Here is a 17,960-nt window from a genome sequence, read left to right on the forward strand (position 1 = left end):
GGTGCACCTGCACCCACTAAGTGTAAGAACGAGGTAGGAACTGTTCCACGTGAAAAAGCAACCTTACCACTGGCAGACCAAGGCTTTACTCCAGTGCTTACTGGTGGGGCAAGCAACCCCTCAGCCATCCTTGGGTTCTATCTAGGTGAGTCTCAGGCCACACAGAAAGGGAGCAGAAGTCCCCACACCATGCAATAACAGAGAACCATTACAATGCACTCTACCCACCCATGAGACCCGTCACCTTCATTTAATCCTGCTCTTGTTTCAGGAGAAAGACAGGGAGCCAGGGCAACCAGGCAACTTCTAACCTAGGTTAGCAGAGGCTATGAGGAGATTCTGTTGGTTTGGGGGATTCAGCAGGGACAGATCCAACCAGGACTGCAGAACACAACATCCCTAGGAGGATTAAGCTGAGGGAAGAGAAGGGACATTTACCAGCCAGGTAAGCCTAACCCCAGTCTGATTAAAGGAACCCCATCACCCTGCTTGGGCCAGCTGGTACATCACACCCACTGGGCCAGGCAGCGCACCATGAGCACCTACTGGGGCAAAGGGCATGCGGCTGCTGTCATGGGAAGGCCCTGCTCCAGGACTCAGCCTCCACAACCAACTTGAGGAATCTAACTTGGAGGGTGAAGCAAGTCATCGGAGTAAGGTGAGGAGAAAACAAATCTGCTAAATCCCATGATAGTTGCAGTAGCTATAGCAGAGCCAGGTAAAGCCAGGATGGCAGGGATCCCAGCTGGCAGAGAGGCAAGTGAAATATAGCATGTGTAAGGGCTAATGGTGGGAAGAATGAGGGGCCAGAATCATGGCAGCAAAGACATCTAGAAAGTTTTTGGGACAACCAGGTAGGGAAAAACTAAGGAAGCATCAACCAGTTAAGAGTGAAATGAGGAATTCTGTAGGCAAAAGCACCATCTGCTGGCTGGAGGGAGGAACAGCTCCTGCTCTGGATTCAGGACAGCAGCCCGGGCAGGCTGCCCAGCACAGCCCTGGAAGCAGAGGAGTAAGTGGATAAGAAGCCAGCAGAATCTGACAAACGCATCCTGTCTTAGGTGATAGGCTGCATGAAAAGGCTGGAAGGCCTCAGGCCTGGCAGCCCCCCCGCCCAGCTCCCAGCCCACCTCAAGATCGTTCACACCCCCTCAACCCAAGCCATCAATTTCCAAGGCTCCAGTGCAGCAGTTTAATACTCTCCACCTATCATTATTTCCCACTATCCCCATGAGGCCTTCAGCCCCAGGGACTCCTCATGCATAAGCCCTGGAGTGTGCGTAACCTTCCCCACCAGTGCCTGTGCCTGGGAGGGCTGCCTTTCCACTTCAGGGATGCACAGGGCAGAGAGGAGATGGCCTCCCCCGAGGGAGAAGAGGTAGGTTCAGAGCAGAGAAGGGGCCTCTCAGTCCAGAAGGCAAGGGTGGGGAGTAACAAGGACAAAGGAGCTGTCAGACATGGGTGGGAATGGGCTGCAGGCCTGGGGGCTAGCTGTCTAAGCAGGTGGGAACCACAGCGAGAGCTAACAGAATGACTCCCACTCCCAACCCACACACCCAACTGTAAGACACAGCACTGACTAGGTTTGGCCTTCCTGAGAAGCACAGGCAGCTGCTCCCCTTGTCTGTCCACTGTGAGGGGGACACTGTCCTACAGCCAGCTGAGATACTCCTCCTCATAGTGCTGGGGGTCAATAAAGGGCCGGTCAATGGAGCGGATCATCAGCTCTCCACAGTACACGCACTCAGCAGCCACCAGTTCATCTAGGTCAGCCTTGAGTTGCTCTCGGCTGGGCCCTCCAGCAGCAGCTCCACCCTCAGCCTCTTTGGCCCGAGCAGAGCCCTTGGCTGGGGGTGGTGCAACCCCCAGCTTTCGCTGTAGCTCCTCAAGCCGGGCCTGCTTATAGGCAGGCAGGCCAGGCCGCACGGCCTGCAGCAGGCAGTCAGCATGGAACATGTGGCCACAGAGAAAGAGATAAAAAGGGCGGTTGAGCAGGGGGAAGTCACAGGTAGCACATTTGTCCTGGGGCTCCACAGTGCCGTAGCGGCCCCGCAGCTCCTGCAAATCCTGTCGGATGCGCTGGGCACTGGCTGTAGCCTCTTCCATCTCTCTTTGCAGCTCCTGAATGTGCTGGTTGTAGGCTTTAAGTGAACTACAGATTGCTTCCTTGAAATGGTCAATGGTGACAAAATCAGGGAAGAAAGGCAGCACATCCTCAATCTTGAGCAGGGGACAGCTGGCCAGGCAGGCCATGGCGGTCTGCACGTCCTCCTCCTCCTGAACCACGTGCCGAGCAATCTTGAGCCACAGCTTCTTGCGCAGCTCTTCATCCTCCTCAGGCAAGTCCGCACACTGCTTAGCCAGGTCCACATCCACCTGTGGGGAAACCGTGGGAGTCAGGGTCAAGGCCCTCTTCAGCCTAGCTTGAGACTATGGGACAGAGGCTTGAGGGGAAAGCCAGGGCCTGAGGAGGGGCAGAATTCCCAGCGTTCTAGGCAGCAAGAAGGCCAGGAAAGGAGTCTATGTCAGTAATGGGCCTGTCCCTGTTACAGCTATGGAAAAGCTACCAATGTGGCAGGTTTCCAACTTTGGTGATTTTAAAAATCACCTCAGAACAAATTCAAAATCTTTTTGTGGGGAGCACTGCTTGGGGTTGAACTGAGGGCCTCCTGCAGGCTGGACAACCATTCTCCCACAAGGCTACGTTCCCAGCCCCAAAATAGATTTTTGAGTCCTGCCTGACATTCTGCTTCAGTAAATTCTGGTTGGTAAGTCCTGAGCTCAGGCTGAGGAATTTGCCTGTTAACTATCCCTTTGTGTGATCATAAGGTAGGGGACAATTTTAATTTGAGAAATGTAATTCAGCACATTTCTTGTCTTCTAACATGTATGTACCAACCACAGCCCTGAGTACTTTCCTATTAGTACTAATCAAACCTGTGAGATGAAAATATTTTAACATTACCCCCATTTTAAAGCCAAATGAGCCAGGAGTGGTGGCTGATGCCTGTAATTTCTGCACTCAGGAAGCTGAGGCAGGAGGGCTGCTGGGAGTTCAAAGCCAGCATGGGCTACACAGTGATTTCAAAGTCAGGTTGAACTACGTAGTGAGACCTCGTCTCAAAAAACCACTACACCACCAACAAAAAGTTTAAAATAAAATAAAATAAAATAAAAAACTAATAATCTGAGGTATAGGAAAGTTCAGAAAGCAGCCCAAGGCCACAACCTTAGTTAAGTGGCAGGGCCAGAACTGAACCCGGACTTTCTCTCTGTCCTTACCCTCTACATTACAGTGACTCTCTGCATAAGAAATCAGCACCTCTACCCTTCCCCACATCCTCCCAACCCTTCAGTCTCTCAAGCTACTACTCTCCAGGTGCCTCTTCTGGATGGGGTCAGGACTTACCTGCAGGGCCAGGTCCACAGCCTCCTCATACAGCTCCAGTACCTTGTAGACATGGACACAAGCACGGTGGTGGCCATGCTCAGCGCAGAGCCGCAGTGCGTACTTGAGGTCGTAATGCACACGGTGTGGGCTGGCACCAGCCTGCTCTAGGTAAGCCAGCAGTGAGGCTGGCTGGCCACGGGCATACAATGACAGCAGGTAGTTGTGAATGGCCTGGTCAGTCTCCCCAAGGACATTCACACAGAACTCCATGTAGCGGATGGCCTGGCTCACCTGCTGGGCCTCACCACCCTGGCTATAGTTCACCAAAGCAGGGATGAGCTGCCGGGCATCCAGCCGGCTGCCCATCTCAATCCAGGCATCTACCAGTTGGCGAGGGATGTGACGGATGAGGATGGGTGAGAACTTGTAGAAGAGCTGGGGGTCACGGTGGCGGGCAAGCACGGCCAAGGCCTCCTCATAGGCCTCATGCTGGCAGTGGTATGCCACCACCCGTTCATAGTCCTGCATGATCACAGCAAAGTACACCATGTGCTCCGTGTCCCCATGACTGGCGAGCAGCTCATGGATAGAGGCCCGGCTGGCAAAGAGCCACTCCTTGTGGCGAGGGCTGCTCAGAAAGGTGCGGAAGCGCTCTCGGGTTTCCCGGTAGATGTTCAGGGCCTCTGGGTCACCCTGCAGAGCCCCAAGCCGGCTCAGATAGAGTTCTGTCAGCCAGGTGGTCAGCAGCGTGGCCTGGGTACGCTCACCTGGCTTTAAACTAGCCAGTTTTCGCTGCAGGAACTCAGCTAGGGCCTCCTCCTGCCGGGCCTCCAAGAACTTCAGGGCAATCTCCTCAAAGTAGCTCTGGGTCTGAGCATAGCAGTGGGCACTTTCTAGGTAGCGACGCTGCCGGAAACAGAAATCAGCCTCCCGGGCCAGGACTGTGTCCAGGCAGTCAGGTCGATCCCGACAATACTCCTTGGCCAGGTCAAAGCGGTTCATGTCCAGGTAGGTGCGCCAGACATCGCGGGACTCGCGCTGTACATGGTAGCGGAAGACAGCGCGCTCTGTGTAGGCCCACAGCTGACCCGTGGAGGAGTCCTTTACCATGTGCCTGAGGGGCCCAAACTTCTCCAGGAAGTGATCTCGCAGCACCACCTGCCCTGTCAGGGTGCACACAGCCTCCACTCGGTCCACCAGCAGTAGTAGGAAGTGGAACTGGGTCAAGACAATGGCTAGAGGTGGGCTGGCCCCAGGCCCTATTCCCTCTGGGTACTCCCAGACTCGCTCTTCACTCAGGAGGGAGTCAGGGCGCCCACAATCCAATGAGCCGTATAACACACCATCTCCCATCATCCAGGCAAAGGCCCGGGGTGCAGAGCGCAGCTTGGGGACATAGAAAGCCAACTCACTGTAGCCTAGGTTGCTGGGAAACTCACGGAATGGAGGTGGATGGTCTGTGTAGGCAGCAAAGAGCCCTGAGAAGCCCTGGGCCTCAGTTCCCTCTGCTGCTGCTCGGCCTATGAACTGAAAGAGGCGCTGTCGAGTGGTGGCAATAACAAAGCCACGCCCATCGGGGCCCCGCTCGGCCTCCAGCGAGCACACAGGTGCTGGACCCCCTTCTTCATTCAGCACATACAATGGCCGGAAGTAGAGATCTGGGGCAGGGCCAAAGAGCCCACCCTCACTGGCTGAGAGCTCTGCTTCGAAGATCTGGCCTTGAGCAGTTCCCACCAGGATGGGACCTGTGCTGCTCTCGGTGCCGAGCGCCTTGTTCCAGCCCACACTCTCCACCAGCTGCCCTTTCCAGCGTGCTAGTGGCCGTACCTTCTGTCCATTGCGGTTCATGTATAGGACCTCAGTGCTGCTCAGAGCAATCAGCAGGTGACAGCCTAGAGTGGGCAGAATACAGCACCCAAGTGGATACTGCCATTCCTGTCCCTTCCCCATCAAATCTCCCTCACCCAGGCAGTGATTGGTCTACAGCCCCCTCCTCCAACCTTCACCACTAAATTACCAGTAGGGTCCAGGAACATCTTGTGCACTTTGGAATCATCCTTGCGCCCCAGTTCCACATGGTTGGGTTCATTGGCTTTGCCCAAGTCAATGCTGTAGGGAACAAGAGCCACAGGGTCATTCTAGAGAAGAGCAGGTCCTTTTCTAGATCACCTACTTCTTTATAATCTGGTAAAAGCCACAATCTTTCTTCCTTTGAATCTTCATATACACAAAAAAATTCTGAATGTAATCCCAAGAGAAGCCTAAAATCTATGACAGTGCATACCTGTAGTTCCAACACCCGAGAAGCTGAGGCATAAGGATGGCGAGTTTGAGCCAGCCTCTGGGCAATTTGGTGATTTAGCAAGACCCTGTCTCAAAATTTAAAATAGGTGGAAGGAGAAGAAAGCTACAGCTCTGTGAGAAGATTCATACTACATTTGTTTAACAGCAATTATTCATCAGTAAAAGATATCTATAGAGTTGGGTATGGTGGCACACCCCTGTAAACCTAGCACTTGAGAGGCTGAGGCAGGAGAATCCCCATGAGTTCAAGACTACCCTGGGCTACATAATGAATTTGAGGCTAGCCTTGAACCTGTCTCAAAAACCAAAAGCTATCTCTAGCAATCTACAAAGATATATCTTTGTCCTTACGGTTTTTAATTTTCTAGCTTGAATAAGGTTTCCCTTTAAATATGAACAGAAATTTATTAAATGTTCTTTCAATATTCTCATTCTTTAATATTTAAATAACTAGTCCATCTAGAATTTATTTTCGTGAGACAGAAGCCCAGCTGTTTTATCCTAGATGGTTTTCTACAGATAAAAAGTTTTGCTGGCATGAATTATTTCCACTTCTAATGAATATATGTCAGGACTCCAGACAGGTCCAGTGATCCATATGACTAACTTGTGGGTTGGAACTAAACAGATGAAGGGCCATCTTGAGAGAGGTTATATGTCTTTTTCAAGATTCCACAGGTGCAATCTGACTCCATGTCTGTTTTTTTTTTTTTTTTTTTTTTTGGTACTGAGGATCAAACTCACGACCACACACTTGCAAGGCAGGAACTTATACCCCTGAGCTAAATCCCCAGCCCCTCATGTCTCTGATTTTTAACCACTATACTACATTGGTTTTGTTTGGGAAGTGGCAATTTCCTAAAAATTACAAATCTACCTTTTCACTTGCCTGGAGTGGAAGAAAGGCCTGAGTCAGCTAATAATCACAAATACCTCTTCATTCTCTCCTCCTAAACCTTTGGGTCCTACTTACCGCAGGAGGATATCCTTCCCCAGGCTCAGGCAGAGCTGATTGCAAGCCACCACAAGACTGGTGATTCGGTCAGAAGGTGTAAAATCTATGCGCTGCTTTGTGAAAATGGGCACTTCCTTCTCCAGCTGGGCATTCACATAGCCTGGAGGGGAGAAATGAGGAAAAGATAAGCTACCAAAGAGAAGAAAGGGCCGAAAACAAGCAAGCAAACAAACAAACCCAAAAATTCAACCTCAATAAACAGCAATGCTACTTAGTTTTCACTTTCTCACCATATTTCTATACTTAGGGTCTTGGTTGGGGCTGGGGATTTAGCTCAGCGGGTTCAAGCACTTGCTTGATAAATCCAAAGTCATGAGTTCAATTCCCAGTACCAAAAACCCAAAAAACTCCAAATTTAGGGTCTTGGTTAACAAACTCTTTGCAGGAGTCTTGGACTCTTCCACACACTGCAGACTTGAGATGCTGTTACAGCACACTATACCTGCTCCAAGTGGTAATGCAGGGGGTAGGAGTAAGTCTGGTGAGGAGGTGGTCTGGGTCCAGCAATCCTAGCTCAATTTAAATATTCCAGCTCTATTTTCTTTCCTCTCTGATCATGCAGTGGAAAGACTCAGTGAGTCTCCAAAAGACTGAAAGGCAGAGAAAGTCCTGGGAAACCGTTCCAGTCATCAGTGCGAACACACTGCAGCTGCTTTCTCTCTAATCATTCGTTCAAAATACCTCAGTGCTCTGCCAACTCTGACCTATTTCTGCAAAATTTCCCCTAAAATCGAGGCTGCCACCCAACTGTAGCCCTGGCCAAGAATACTTCATTTCCATATTTCCCTGTTTAGTGACAAAATTCCCTTTAGGAGCACCTCTCCATCCCCTACAACATTCGTCTTCCATCGGTTTCTTTCCCCATTTCCTCCCTGCCACTCACCAAAAGTGAAAAGCCCTGATAGAACAGAACCGAAATCTATTCGGAGAAGCCCGCAGCCTATTTCACTTCTCCCAAATGCCTAACTGCAGCTCTGTAGAAAGGCATTTCCTTATCCGAGTCCCAGTTCCCTCTTTAAAAAGGATCCTAGCAACAGGGCCTAGATCAAGCGGTTGCTTCTGGAGCGCTTTCAAACTTCGACCCCACAGCCAGCCGAGGACCAAGAGAGCCGAGCAGAGACTGGAGTCTGGAAAGCATATCCTGAAGATGACTGTGAGCTCGTGGGGTCGTCCTCCCTGCACCTCGCCCGCAGATGCTAGGAGAGCCTTACCCGAGTGGGGGATGGCCACGCTAGGGCAGCCGGGTTGCAAGACGGCGGAGCGGGACAGCGAGTCCTCGTACTCGTCCAGGATGGACGCCATGGTACTTGGCCTCTAGGCTCTTCCTCCGGGGCTGGGGATTACAAGAGGGCTCCCCTAGGCCCCGTCACTGCGGAACGGAAGCTGTGATTCCTCGGTCTCTGACAGATCCTAGAAACCTGCGCCGCTTCCTTTTAAAAACCCTGAAGACCTCTTCTTTCGCGCCTTAGGCAGCAGGAAGCTCACCGTGCTCTCTGCTGAATCTGGCGCAATCCTGCACCTCAAGGCGGCCCCCCCAGAGATTAGAAAATGCCTTGAGCCCATCCCAAGCGACCACAACCTCGCCCGGGCGGCTCAGCTGACTCCCGCCCCGTGACGCACGCATATCACGTAACTTCCGGGTCCAAATGCCCCGCTTTCGCTTGAGTTGAACGCAGGCGCCTGCGCCGCTGGGGGGCGTGGCGAGGGCTGTGGGTCTGGCGCTTCCCATTTGAGTCTTCTCTGCAGGTCCAGCTGCAGTTCCGCTCTTCGACACTGGGGTCCAGGCCTGGCCCTCTACCCTTTCGCTAGCCCTCGCGCGCCGTCGGACCCTGGCTGATTCTAGGCTTTCAAAACCAGCTTCTTCCTTCAAATGGTCGTCCTGCTTGGATAAACTGCCCAAAGTCCCGATCGAATACTAGTCGCTGTCCATCTTCATGAGGCACAGGCAGAGCAGTACCAGCCCCTCTCCCACCCTGGAGCTGGGGTGGACAGGAGACTCTGTGCCGGTTACTCAGCCTGGCCCATAGTGGTCTACCTTGCTGCTTCGCTCACTGCTTTGCGCAAGGCTGGTGGCCACGTGGTCTGTGCAAAAGCCTAGTGCTGCGGTAGAGTCACACAGGTGAGCTTGGCCTCCCTGCCCTGGGAAAGATTGCCAGCCAACAGGAGCAGTGGTCAATGGGCCAGTCATTAATGACAAGAAACTTGGTTTTTAAAAAATTGTTTGCTTGTTTGTTTGAGACAGGGTCTCCTATGTTGCCCAGGCTGGCTTTGAACTTTTAGTAATTATGTCACCCACGCCACCCGAGTGCGGAGGTTACAGGTGTGCAGCACCACATCCGAGCAGCACCACATCCGACATATAGATATATAGATATAGATATAGATATAGATATAGATATAGATGGTCTTTTTGAGGCCGGGTCTCACTATATGGTTCAGGCTGGCCTTGGGCTCACTTTGTAGCCCTGGCTGGTCTCGAACTTGCAACAATCCTACTTCAACCTGCCGAGTGCTAGGATTACAGGAGTGCGCCACCACGTGCCCGGCTATATTTTTAATCTTTAAAAAAATTTTTTTTTCTTTTGTCTTTTTTGAGAGGGGGGTCTCGCTATGCAGTTCAGGCTGGCCTTGAGCTCACTTTGTAGCCCCGGTTGGTCTCTAACTGGCAATGATCCTCCCACCTCAGCCTCTGGAGTGCTGGGATTACAAGTGTGAGCCACCATATCCAGATTAAAAATTGTTTTTATTTTATTGGTATATATGTTTAAATACATAACTAAAATCCATCCTGAACTGTATAGTGGGACCCTATCTCAAAAAGGCCAGAAAAATGATTCATGCATAAGATAACTCATTCCAGAATGAACATCCAGTCTTTTTTTTTAAAACAGGGACTTACTGTATAGACTAGTTTTGAATACACTATGTAGCCCAGACTGACCTCAGACTCAAGGTGATCCTCCTGCTTCAGCCTCCTAAGTGCTGAGATTACAGGTGTGTGACACCATACCTGGCTCAACATGCACCTTACCAGCCCTTTGAGTGATACAGTGGAAATGTTAGATGTCAGATACACCAAGTTTGTGTTCCTCAAAATCAAAGAATGAATTCTAATGAACAATAGAGGTTCAGGATAGAAAATGTATTAGAGAAAAGGAATTGGGAATAGGAATAACTCCTGAGAGACAGGAGGGGCCCCAAATGGATTGCCAAAGAGCCCACTTCTCAAAGGGAGTTTTACAGAGTAAAATCACGAGATGGGTACAACTTAGGTCAAAATTATGATCAACCAATAGGATTACAGGTGTAAGGAACTGTAAGAGACCCGTGGAGACCACCAGACTTGTGTAAAGGCAACGTAGTGTGGAATTTATTGTGCCTGGGTGCAGGCAGGCAGAGTTGAAAAAGGCCGTCTACAGGGAGCAATGAGAAATGGGCTTTTTTTCCTAATAGGGCTTTAAAGAAGCAAGAGACATTAAGAAGATCTTAGTGAACATCAGTGGTCAAAATTCTCTGGATGTTTCATGCCTCAGTGGGCAAGGCCTTAGAAGCGTCCAGTGTGACTACTTGGGTGTCTTTAGATGTCCAGGTACTTGCAAGAGTCTATGTTCCATCTTACCTCTTTCAAGAAATCCTGTGTTTGTTGAGGGCAGCCCCAGAGCTAAGATAATTACAGTGTCTCTGCTGGCAGACAGATTGGGTACTGGGAGAGTTATGACCGAATTGAGCCTTAAAACAAGTACAGTAATACTTAGTAATATTTATCCATCGGTAGAAGGGCATATGGATGAGATCATTTATCTACAATCTTGTCTTTTAGTCTTAGTCTTGGTCTTAGTCTGTGGGAAAGGATGGACCACCCCTAAAAAGATAATAGGAAATCTCAAAGGGGCAGTACCAATAACTTCAAACTTCCATTTATCCTTTAGGGAAGTATGCAGATCTGGCCATTATCTTCTTCAGGTGCATCTCCAGCCACAATCCCAATGTGTTCTCATCCCCTGCACTGACTTCCTCAAGGGTTCAGCCCTGTGTGACTGCCTCTAGTTTTCCACCTGACTTAGCTGTCTGTAATGTGAGGCCATAAGAGAGGACAAAATAAACATTCCTGTCCTCCTGGAGCACACTCAGAGATGTGGTCACAGCGCTGTGGGAATATGAAGGAGCAAGGGAAAACACCTGTGAAGCCTGGCAGGAGCAAGGCACAATTGGGGTACATGTCAATACAAGGCATTGTATTTGGGGTTCTCTCTTCCACCTGCCTGGTCAACCTAGATAGCCTCTGTTTCCTGGAGCCATGGACTGTCTGGTACTGAAGCCAGTGCCCTTGGACGGGATCATCAGTGCCCTCACTTTTGTGGGTAGCCCTGACCTAGCAACTAAGAGTCCCCTTCGCTGCTGCTTTTGCCAAACTTCCCCAGAAGGAGCAGAGGACTGTAGCCTTCATCAGCTCAGGCCAAGCGCTATCTAGGTCCAGAAGGGCACCAGCTATTGAGATGGATTTGTTAAAGGGTTGCACAGCCTAGGTCATCTCCCACAGTGCCAAGGTACCATTTCTGCCCACACCCACAGTTGTGACACCACTTCCCAGTGGGAGACACCAAATGGGAGGAAAGACATTAAATAGACCTCAACCAAACCAAGAATAAGGGCCTACAAGCGTTACGGTCTTTTGGGGGGTAAAATGCTGGCATTCTAGGGAACAGAGAGCAGGCCGTGCCGAAGTTGTGTGAGTTATGGAAAGGGCTTTGGTTGGGGATGAGGTCACCTGATGTGGGATTTGGAAAGATGAGTGGTGACTCGGGTGGCGCTTACCGCAGAGGGAATGAGATTTGAGGCAGAAGCACAGAAGCCCCAAGACTCCAAAAGGGCAAAGAGTAGGCTGGGACAATGGGGGAGAAGGTTCTGAGGAAGGACCCGCTGGGCTTAGTGGCAAGTTAGATATGGGGAGTGGAAGAAGAGTACAGGATGACTCTTGGGGATACCTGAAAGATGGTGGCACTCATAGGTCTGTAAGTGGGGAGCAGGAGCTGGGTGGAAAGGGTGGAGGACACGTGGTTGAGCTCAGTCTGGACAACTGCCCATGACACCCCAGGTGTTCACTGGGGAAGCCCCAGAACTGTGGAGAAACCCTTGCTGTATAGTCACCAGCTCACTAATAAATATTGATGCATGAATTCCTGCTCTCATGGCTCAAGTTTTACATTTGTAACATAAGAAACAAATCCATCTCAATAGCATTGTGTGCGTAATAGCGTATCATTCAAATTACTCAGTGTTGGGCCAGTTCCTAGTGGTAGCAATGATCCTCTTACCTCAGCCTTGCAAGTGCTGGGATTACAGGAGTGTGCCACCACTGGGTCTCGTCTGATTCCAGATGAATTTTAGGATTGTTTTCTCTTCTTTATGCATTCATTGGTTGATGGGCATTTGGGTTGTTTCCAAGATTTTATCTATCAAAATGTGCTTTTTTTCTCCCCTATATCGGGGACTGAACTCACAACTTTGTGCTTGCCAGGCAGGTGCTTATGCTGCAAGCTAAATCCCTGGCAAACTGTGCTTCTATCAACACAAGTGTGCATATAATTATGCATTTAATTCTTTCAGGAAGATACCAAGAAGAGGAATAGCTGAGTAAAATAGAACCTCTAGTCCTATTTTTTTGAAAAATCTCCACACTGATTTCCACAGTGGTTGCACCAACAGTGAAGAAAGGTTCCACAGCCTCACCAGCATTTGTTATTGCTTGATTTCTTTTCTTTTCTTTTCTTTTTGGGGAGAGGGACTGGGAATTGAACTCACTACTGTGCACTTGCAAAGCAGGCACTTATACCTCTGAGCTAAATCCCCAACCCTATTGCTTGATTTCTTGATGATAGCCATTCTTTCTGGGAGGAGATGGAATCTCAGTGTTGTTTTAATTTGCATCTCTCAAATGACCAGTGATGTTGAACATTTTTTCGTATATTTATTTGTTATTTCTGCTTCATCTGAGAACATTCAATCCAAACCCATTTTTGGATTGGATCTTTAAATTTAGGGGTCTGAATTTTTTTAATTCTTTAGATATTCTAGATAGCAGTGATTTTTTTGTTTTGTTCTGTTCTTTTGTTTGTTTGTTTTTTGTCTTTTTGCGACGAGGTTTCACTATGCAGTTCAGGCTGACCTTGAATTCACTTTGTAGCCCAGGCTGGCCTTGAGCTCACAATGATCTTCCTGTGTGAGCCTCCCAAGTGGTGGGATTACAAGTATGTGCCACCAGATTCATCTTAAATAGTAGTTCGTTGTCTGAGGAAAAGCTGTCAATATTTTCCCCCACACTATGAGTTGTCTCTTCACTTTTGGTAGTTTATCTTGCTGTGAAAAAGCTTTTTAACATGATGAGATCCCCCAGTTGTTGATTCTTTGTGATTATTCCTGTGCAATAAGAGTTTTGTTCATAAAGTTTTTGTATATATCAATGTCTTCAGTAATTCTTCCTATTTTCCAGTATAGTTATTGTTTCTGTTTTAATATTTAGATCTTTGATCCATTTTGATTTTAGTTTAGTGCATGGTGAAAGATATGAATATGCTTCTAATCTTTGGCAAGTGGAAAGCCAGTGTTTTCATTTATTAAACATTGATTAGGGGTGGGGATTTAGCTTAGTGACATAAGCATCTGCCTGGCAAGCACAAGATTGTGAGTTCATTTCCTGGTGCTAAAAAACAAAAACAAACAAACAAGCAAAACATTGATTAAAGAGATCTTTGGCTTCTTTGTCAAAGACAAGGTGGCTGAGTATGCTTGGAGTTGTTTCAGCAACTTCAAATCTGATCCTCAGCTCTCTCTCTCTCTCTCTCTCTCTCTCTCTCTCTCACCAGTACCATGCTGTTTTTATCACAGTAGCTTTGTAATATAATTTTAAGTCAGGGATTGTGACACCCCCTGCCTTGCCTTTGTTGCCCAGAAGTGCTGTTGCTATCCTTTGACTTTCAGCCTGCTAATTACTTTTTTGAATAAAGTGTATTTCTTATATGCAGAATATTGTTGGATCTTGCTTCTTGATCCATTCTGCCAGTCTTTTTCTTTTGATGGGTGAATTCAGACTATTAACATTGATGTTATAACTGATAGGTATTGACTTATCCTTGCCATGTTATTTTGATGGTTATAACTGATAGGTATTGACTTAACCTTGTCCTGTTATTTTCCTGTTGTTGGTTCCCTTTTTTTCCATCTGTTTAACTGTTTGCCTTGCCGGGTGGATTCATCCTGTTGGGGTTCATGGAGTTGTAACTTTGTTATCTTTTTTTAGAATATCCTGCAGAACATTCTGGAGTACTGGTTTTGTGGTCATGAATTTAGGCAGGTGTTCTTTGTCATGGAAGTATCTTATTTCTCCATTAGTTTTGAAAGATAGTTTTGCAGAGTTCATCTGTCTGAGTTAGAGGATTTTTTGCCTTTTTTTTTTTTTTGAGACAAGGTCTTGCTGTGCAGTTCAGGCTGGCCTTGGGCTCACTTTGTAGCTCAGGCTGATCTCAAACTTGCAAATGATTCTTCTGTTTCAGCCTCCGAAGTGCTGGGATTACAGGAGTGAGCCACCATGCCCATCTTTTTTTTTTTTTAGAGCTTGAAATACTTCACTCCAAACTCTCTTTTACTTGAAGGCTTGTATTGAGAAATTTGCTGTGATTCAGAGCAGATTTATTGATGAGATTTTTCTTTTCTCTAACAACTTTTCATATCTGTTCTTGTATTGAATTTCTGGAATTTTGACTATTACATGCATTGGTGTAAGCCCCCCCCCACCTTTGGATCATGGCTACATGGAGTTCTATATGTCTTGCTTCTCTGCAAGTCACATTTTTTCCATACTTTGGAAGTTTTCTGTCATGACTTCTGTAAACAGATTTTTTATGTCATTTGTACTATCTCCTGCTTTTTCATTGACTCCAATCAATCCTATGTTATTCTTTTTGTATGTAGCAGGTATTAGATTGATTTTTCATGGTGTCTTGCTATTTTTAAGAACTCTTTCTTTTCATGATTGCTAACTGCAATCCTGTCTTCTATGTCTGATATTCTGTCCTCGCACTGAATCATTCTGCTGCATATACTGTCAATGAAATTTTTAATCTCCAGGATATCTGTTTGAATATGTTCCATGGATTCTATTTCTTTGCTGTGTTGAATGTTCGTCATTTCTATCATTTACTAAGCTCCTCTGCTTTTTAAATCTGTGTCTGCCATAGAGTCATTAATTATGTCTTTCATTATGGTCACCATCTCTGTAGTTATCTGAGAAATTATTCCTGATTTGATTTTTTCCACATTTGGTTTGAGCCTCATTCGTCTGCTTTGTTACCTCTGCTGTTACCATTTCAGAGTCCAGGTGGTGACTTTCAGTTTGTTCCACTTCATTGTCCCTAGATTTGCCTTTGGTGAGCTGGAACTCTGGTGTCTTGCTTAAGGGTCATCACATTTTTTAATTTGTTTCTTATTCTTTTTTTTTTTTTTGGTTTAATTCTTGGGTTGATGCTTGTAAATTGCTTGTAGTAGGTAACTTAATTGATAGTGTTTACAATCATCAGGAAATGACTACTCGGAGATGCCTTCCAGGTTTAATTGGCTTTGTAAGTCTTGTTTCAGGATCCTGCTTCTTCAGTTTATTGCAGAGGAGAACTTGCTGCCTGTTTGGCAGAGCCTTTGGTTCTTTGGCACTGGCCTAGAGTACTGTTATGACAGTCTCAGTCTTGGCGTTCCAGGAAGAACAACTGATTAGAACAATAGTATCACCTTGGCTACGGCAGTACAATCAGCAATCACAGTTTCATCAAAAACAGCCTAGAAAATGACAAACTACAGTAATTTACCACTTTTAGCAAGGATATAACTCTGTGGCATTAGCACCTGCCTGGCTGGCACAAGTCCTAAATTCAATTCCTGGTACAAAAAAAATTGAAATTTACCACTTTTAACCATATGAGCTAGATATTTTATTTTTTGGGTTTTTAAAAAGATATTTTGTTTTATAACAAAATCTAAAACAAACCAGAAAATTGTATACAATAAACAATAAATTGTATACAATGCCCTCAGGAGGGTTATTCTACTTTCAGGGGAGAAAACTTAAAAGGTGTTAGGAGGAAAAATAGAGAAGTGGAAAGGAAGAAGACATAAACAAGGCTGGAGGACAAAGGGAGATTACACAAACTTTGGGGAACTGTTGAAGAAGATGGGAGGGAAAGACACAAGAAACAAAAATAAAAACAAAACAACAACAACAACAACAAAAAACAAAACCAGGAATGGTGGCTCATGCCCATAATCCCAGCACTCAGGAGGCTGAGGCAGGAGGATTGTTGAGCCTGGTAGCCCAGGTGAGCCAGCCCGAATGGCAAAGCAAGATCCTTTCTCAAAAAGACCAAATAAATAAATAAATAGAACTAAAAACAAAAACATAACAACAACAAAAACTAGAAACAGTGGAACAGAACAGAACAAGCAACCATAGAAAAAGAAAAACTAGAAAAAAGAAAATAAGAAAAATAAAGTCTACTTCAAGGTGGTCTCTGCTGTTTCTAGTAGACAAAGTGGGAGACAGTCCAGACCCATGTTGATTAACCCCAGCAAGCCAGCCATAGATTTGTGCTGGGCTAGTGGATAATCCCAGCAGGCCTGCACCTTTGGTTCCACTGATGTGCTGGCTGACTTCTAGCTGTGAGGCCGAAACCTGATTTGTTCACCCTGCAACACTCCTTGTGCCTCCTTCAGGTTTGAACTAGGATCCCTGCCAGTTTGAACTTGATTCTACCTCACCTGGATCCTGGGAGTTGCTAAATGAAGCCAGCCTTTAGCTGCTCTGAGTTCTAAGCTCAGTTGGCCCCTCTAAAATGGCTAAGGCCAGTCACCTTCTGGGGAACCTCTAAACCTGTACTCTGTGTCCAATGCTCTGTTCCACTGATGCATTCCTTTGCAGGTCCTCTGGTGTCCCCTGTAGTCACCGTGCACCTGCAGATTGAGCTACCCCTCCCAGCAGCTAGGAGCATTTTTCATGTACTTATTTGCCATTTGTGTTGGTTCTTCTGAAAAGCACTGATTCATTTTAGTTGCCTATTCTTTGATTCTTATTTGGAGGGGTGTAATTTTTTTGAGTTCTTACATATGTTCTAGTATTAGTCTTCTTCTGAGAAATAGATGGCACGCATTTTTTTCTCATTCTGTAAGTTGTTTCTTTACTCCATTTGGTTTCTTTTGCTGTGAAGAAGCTTTTTAATTTGATGTGATTCTATTTGTTGATTCTCACTATCATTTCTTATGCCACTGGGTTTTGTTCAGAAAGTCCTCGCCTGTGTCATCAAGACTTATACTTGTTTTATCTTCCAGTATATTAAGTGTCTTTGATCCATTTTGATCTTAGTTTACCACATGATGAGAGATACAGGTCTAGACTCAATCTTCTGGATACGGATAACCAATTTTCCATTTGTTAGAGAGGCTATGTTTCCTCTAGTCTACATTTTTGTCAAACAGCTGTTTCTAGAAAAATTGAGAAAACAACAGTACAAAGGACTCCCACATACCTCATGTAACTATATGAAGTCCATACTTGACTGAGATTTTCTTAATTTTTCCCCAGTGTCCTTTTCTAGCTCAGGCTCCCATCTGTGATACCATCTTATATTTTAGTTCTTATATCTGCTTTGGCTCCTCTTTTTATTATTTATTTATTTGTTTGTTTATTTGAGAAGGGGTTGCAACATGTAGTGCATGCTGGGTTGAATTGATTATATAGCCTAGGTTGAACTCACAGGGATCCTCCTGTCTCAGCCTTTTGAATGCCTGGGATTGCAGGTGTATGCCACAAATCCTGGGTTTACATTCTTCTTGACTGTAGTTAGATTTCTTTTTTTTTAATGTGTGTGATTTTGGCTTTTTTGGTGCTGGGGATCAAACCTAGGGGTTCACATGATTTTGACAGTTTTGAGTACTGGGCAGGTATTTTGTAGGATAGTCTCTACTAGAACGTATGTGATTGTTTTTCACGATCTGAATTGGGTTCTGAGGAAAACTTATGGATTGTGGGGAGACAAATCTTTATCATTACCTTACGGCAAGCCTGCATATTATCAACAGGATTTACTGCTGCTCATGCTGGCCTTCAGCACCTGACTGAAAGTGCTTTTCAAGTTTTTCCACTAAAAGTTATTTCTCCCTCGCCCCTTAAGTCACTCTACTCATTAGAAAAAAGTCACAGCATGTACTTAA

The 17,960-nt window shown here is 46.5% G+C and overlaps 1 protein-coding gene across 1 annotated transcript; it reads right to left on the reverse strand.

The window, feature by feature from the left end:
• Positions 1–1,178: 1,178 nt before the first annotated feature.
• Vps18 (VPS18 core subunit of CORVET and HOPS complexes) lies at positions 1,179–8,339 on the reverse strand. The gene is made up of 5 exons (XM_003475701.5): positions 7,922–8,339; positions 6,669–6,810; positions 5,409–5,500; positions 3,410–5,283; positions 1,179–2,376 (listed from the first exon to the last, which is right to left on the reverse strand). The coding sequence occupies exons 1-5, from the start codon at positions 8,010–8,012 to the stop codon at positions 1,651–1,653; spliced, it is 2,925 nt and encodes a 974-aa protein (XP_003475749.1). The 5' UTR covers positions 8,013–8,339; the 3' UTR covers positions 1,179–1,650.
• Positions 8,340–17,960: the final 9,621 nt, after the last annotated feature.

Source organism: Cavia porcellus, unplaced genomic scaffold (genome assembly GCF_034190915.1).
Source record: "Cavia porcellus strain 051 isolate PalLab524CR breed Dunkin Hartley unplaced genomic scaffold, mCavPor4.1 scaffold_6, whole genome shotgun sequence".
In the NCBI taxonomy this organism is placed as follows: Eukaryota; Metazoa; Chordata; class Mammalia; order Rodentia; family Caviidae; genus Cavia; species Cavia porcellus.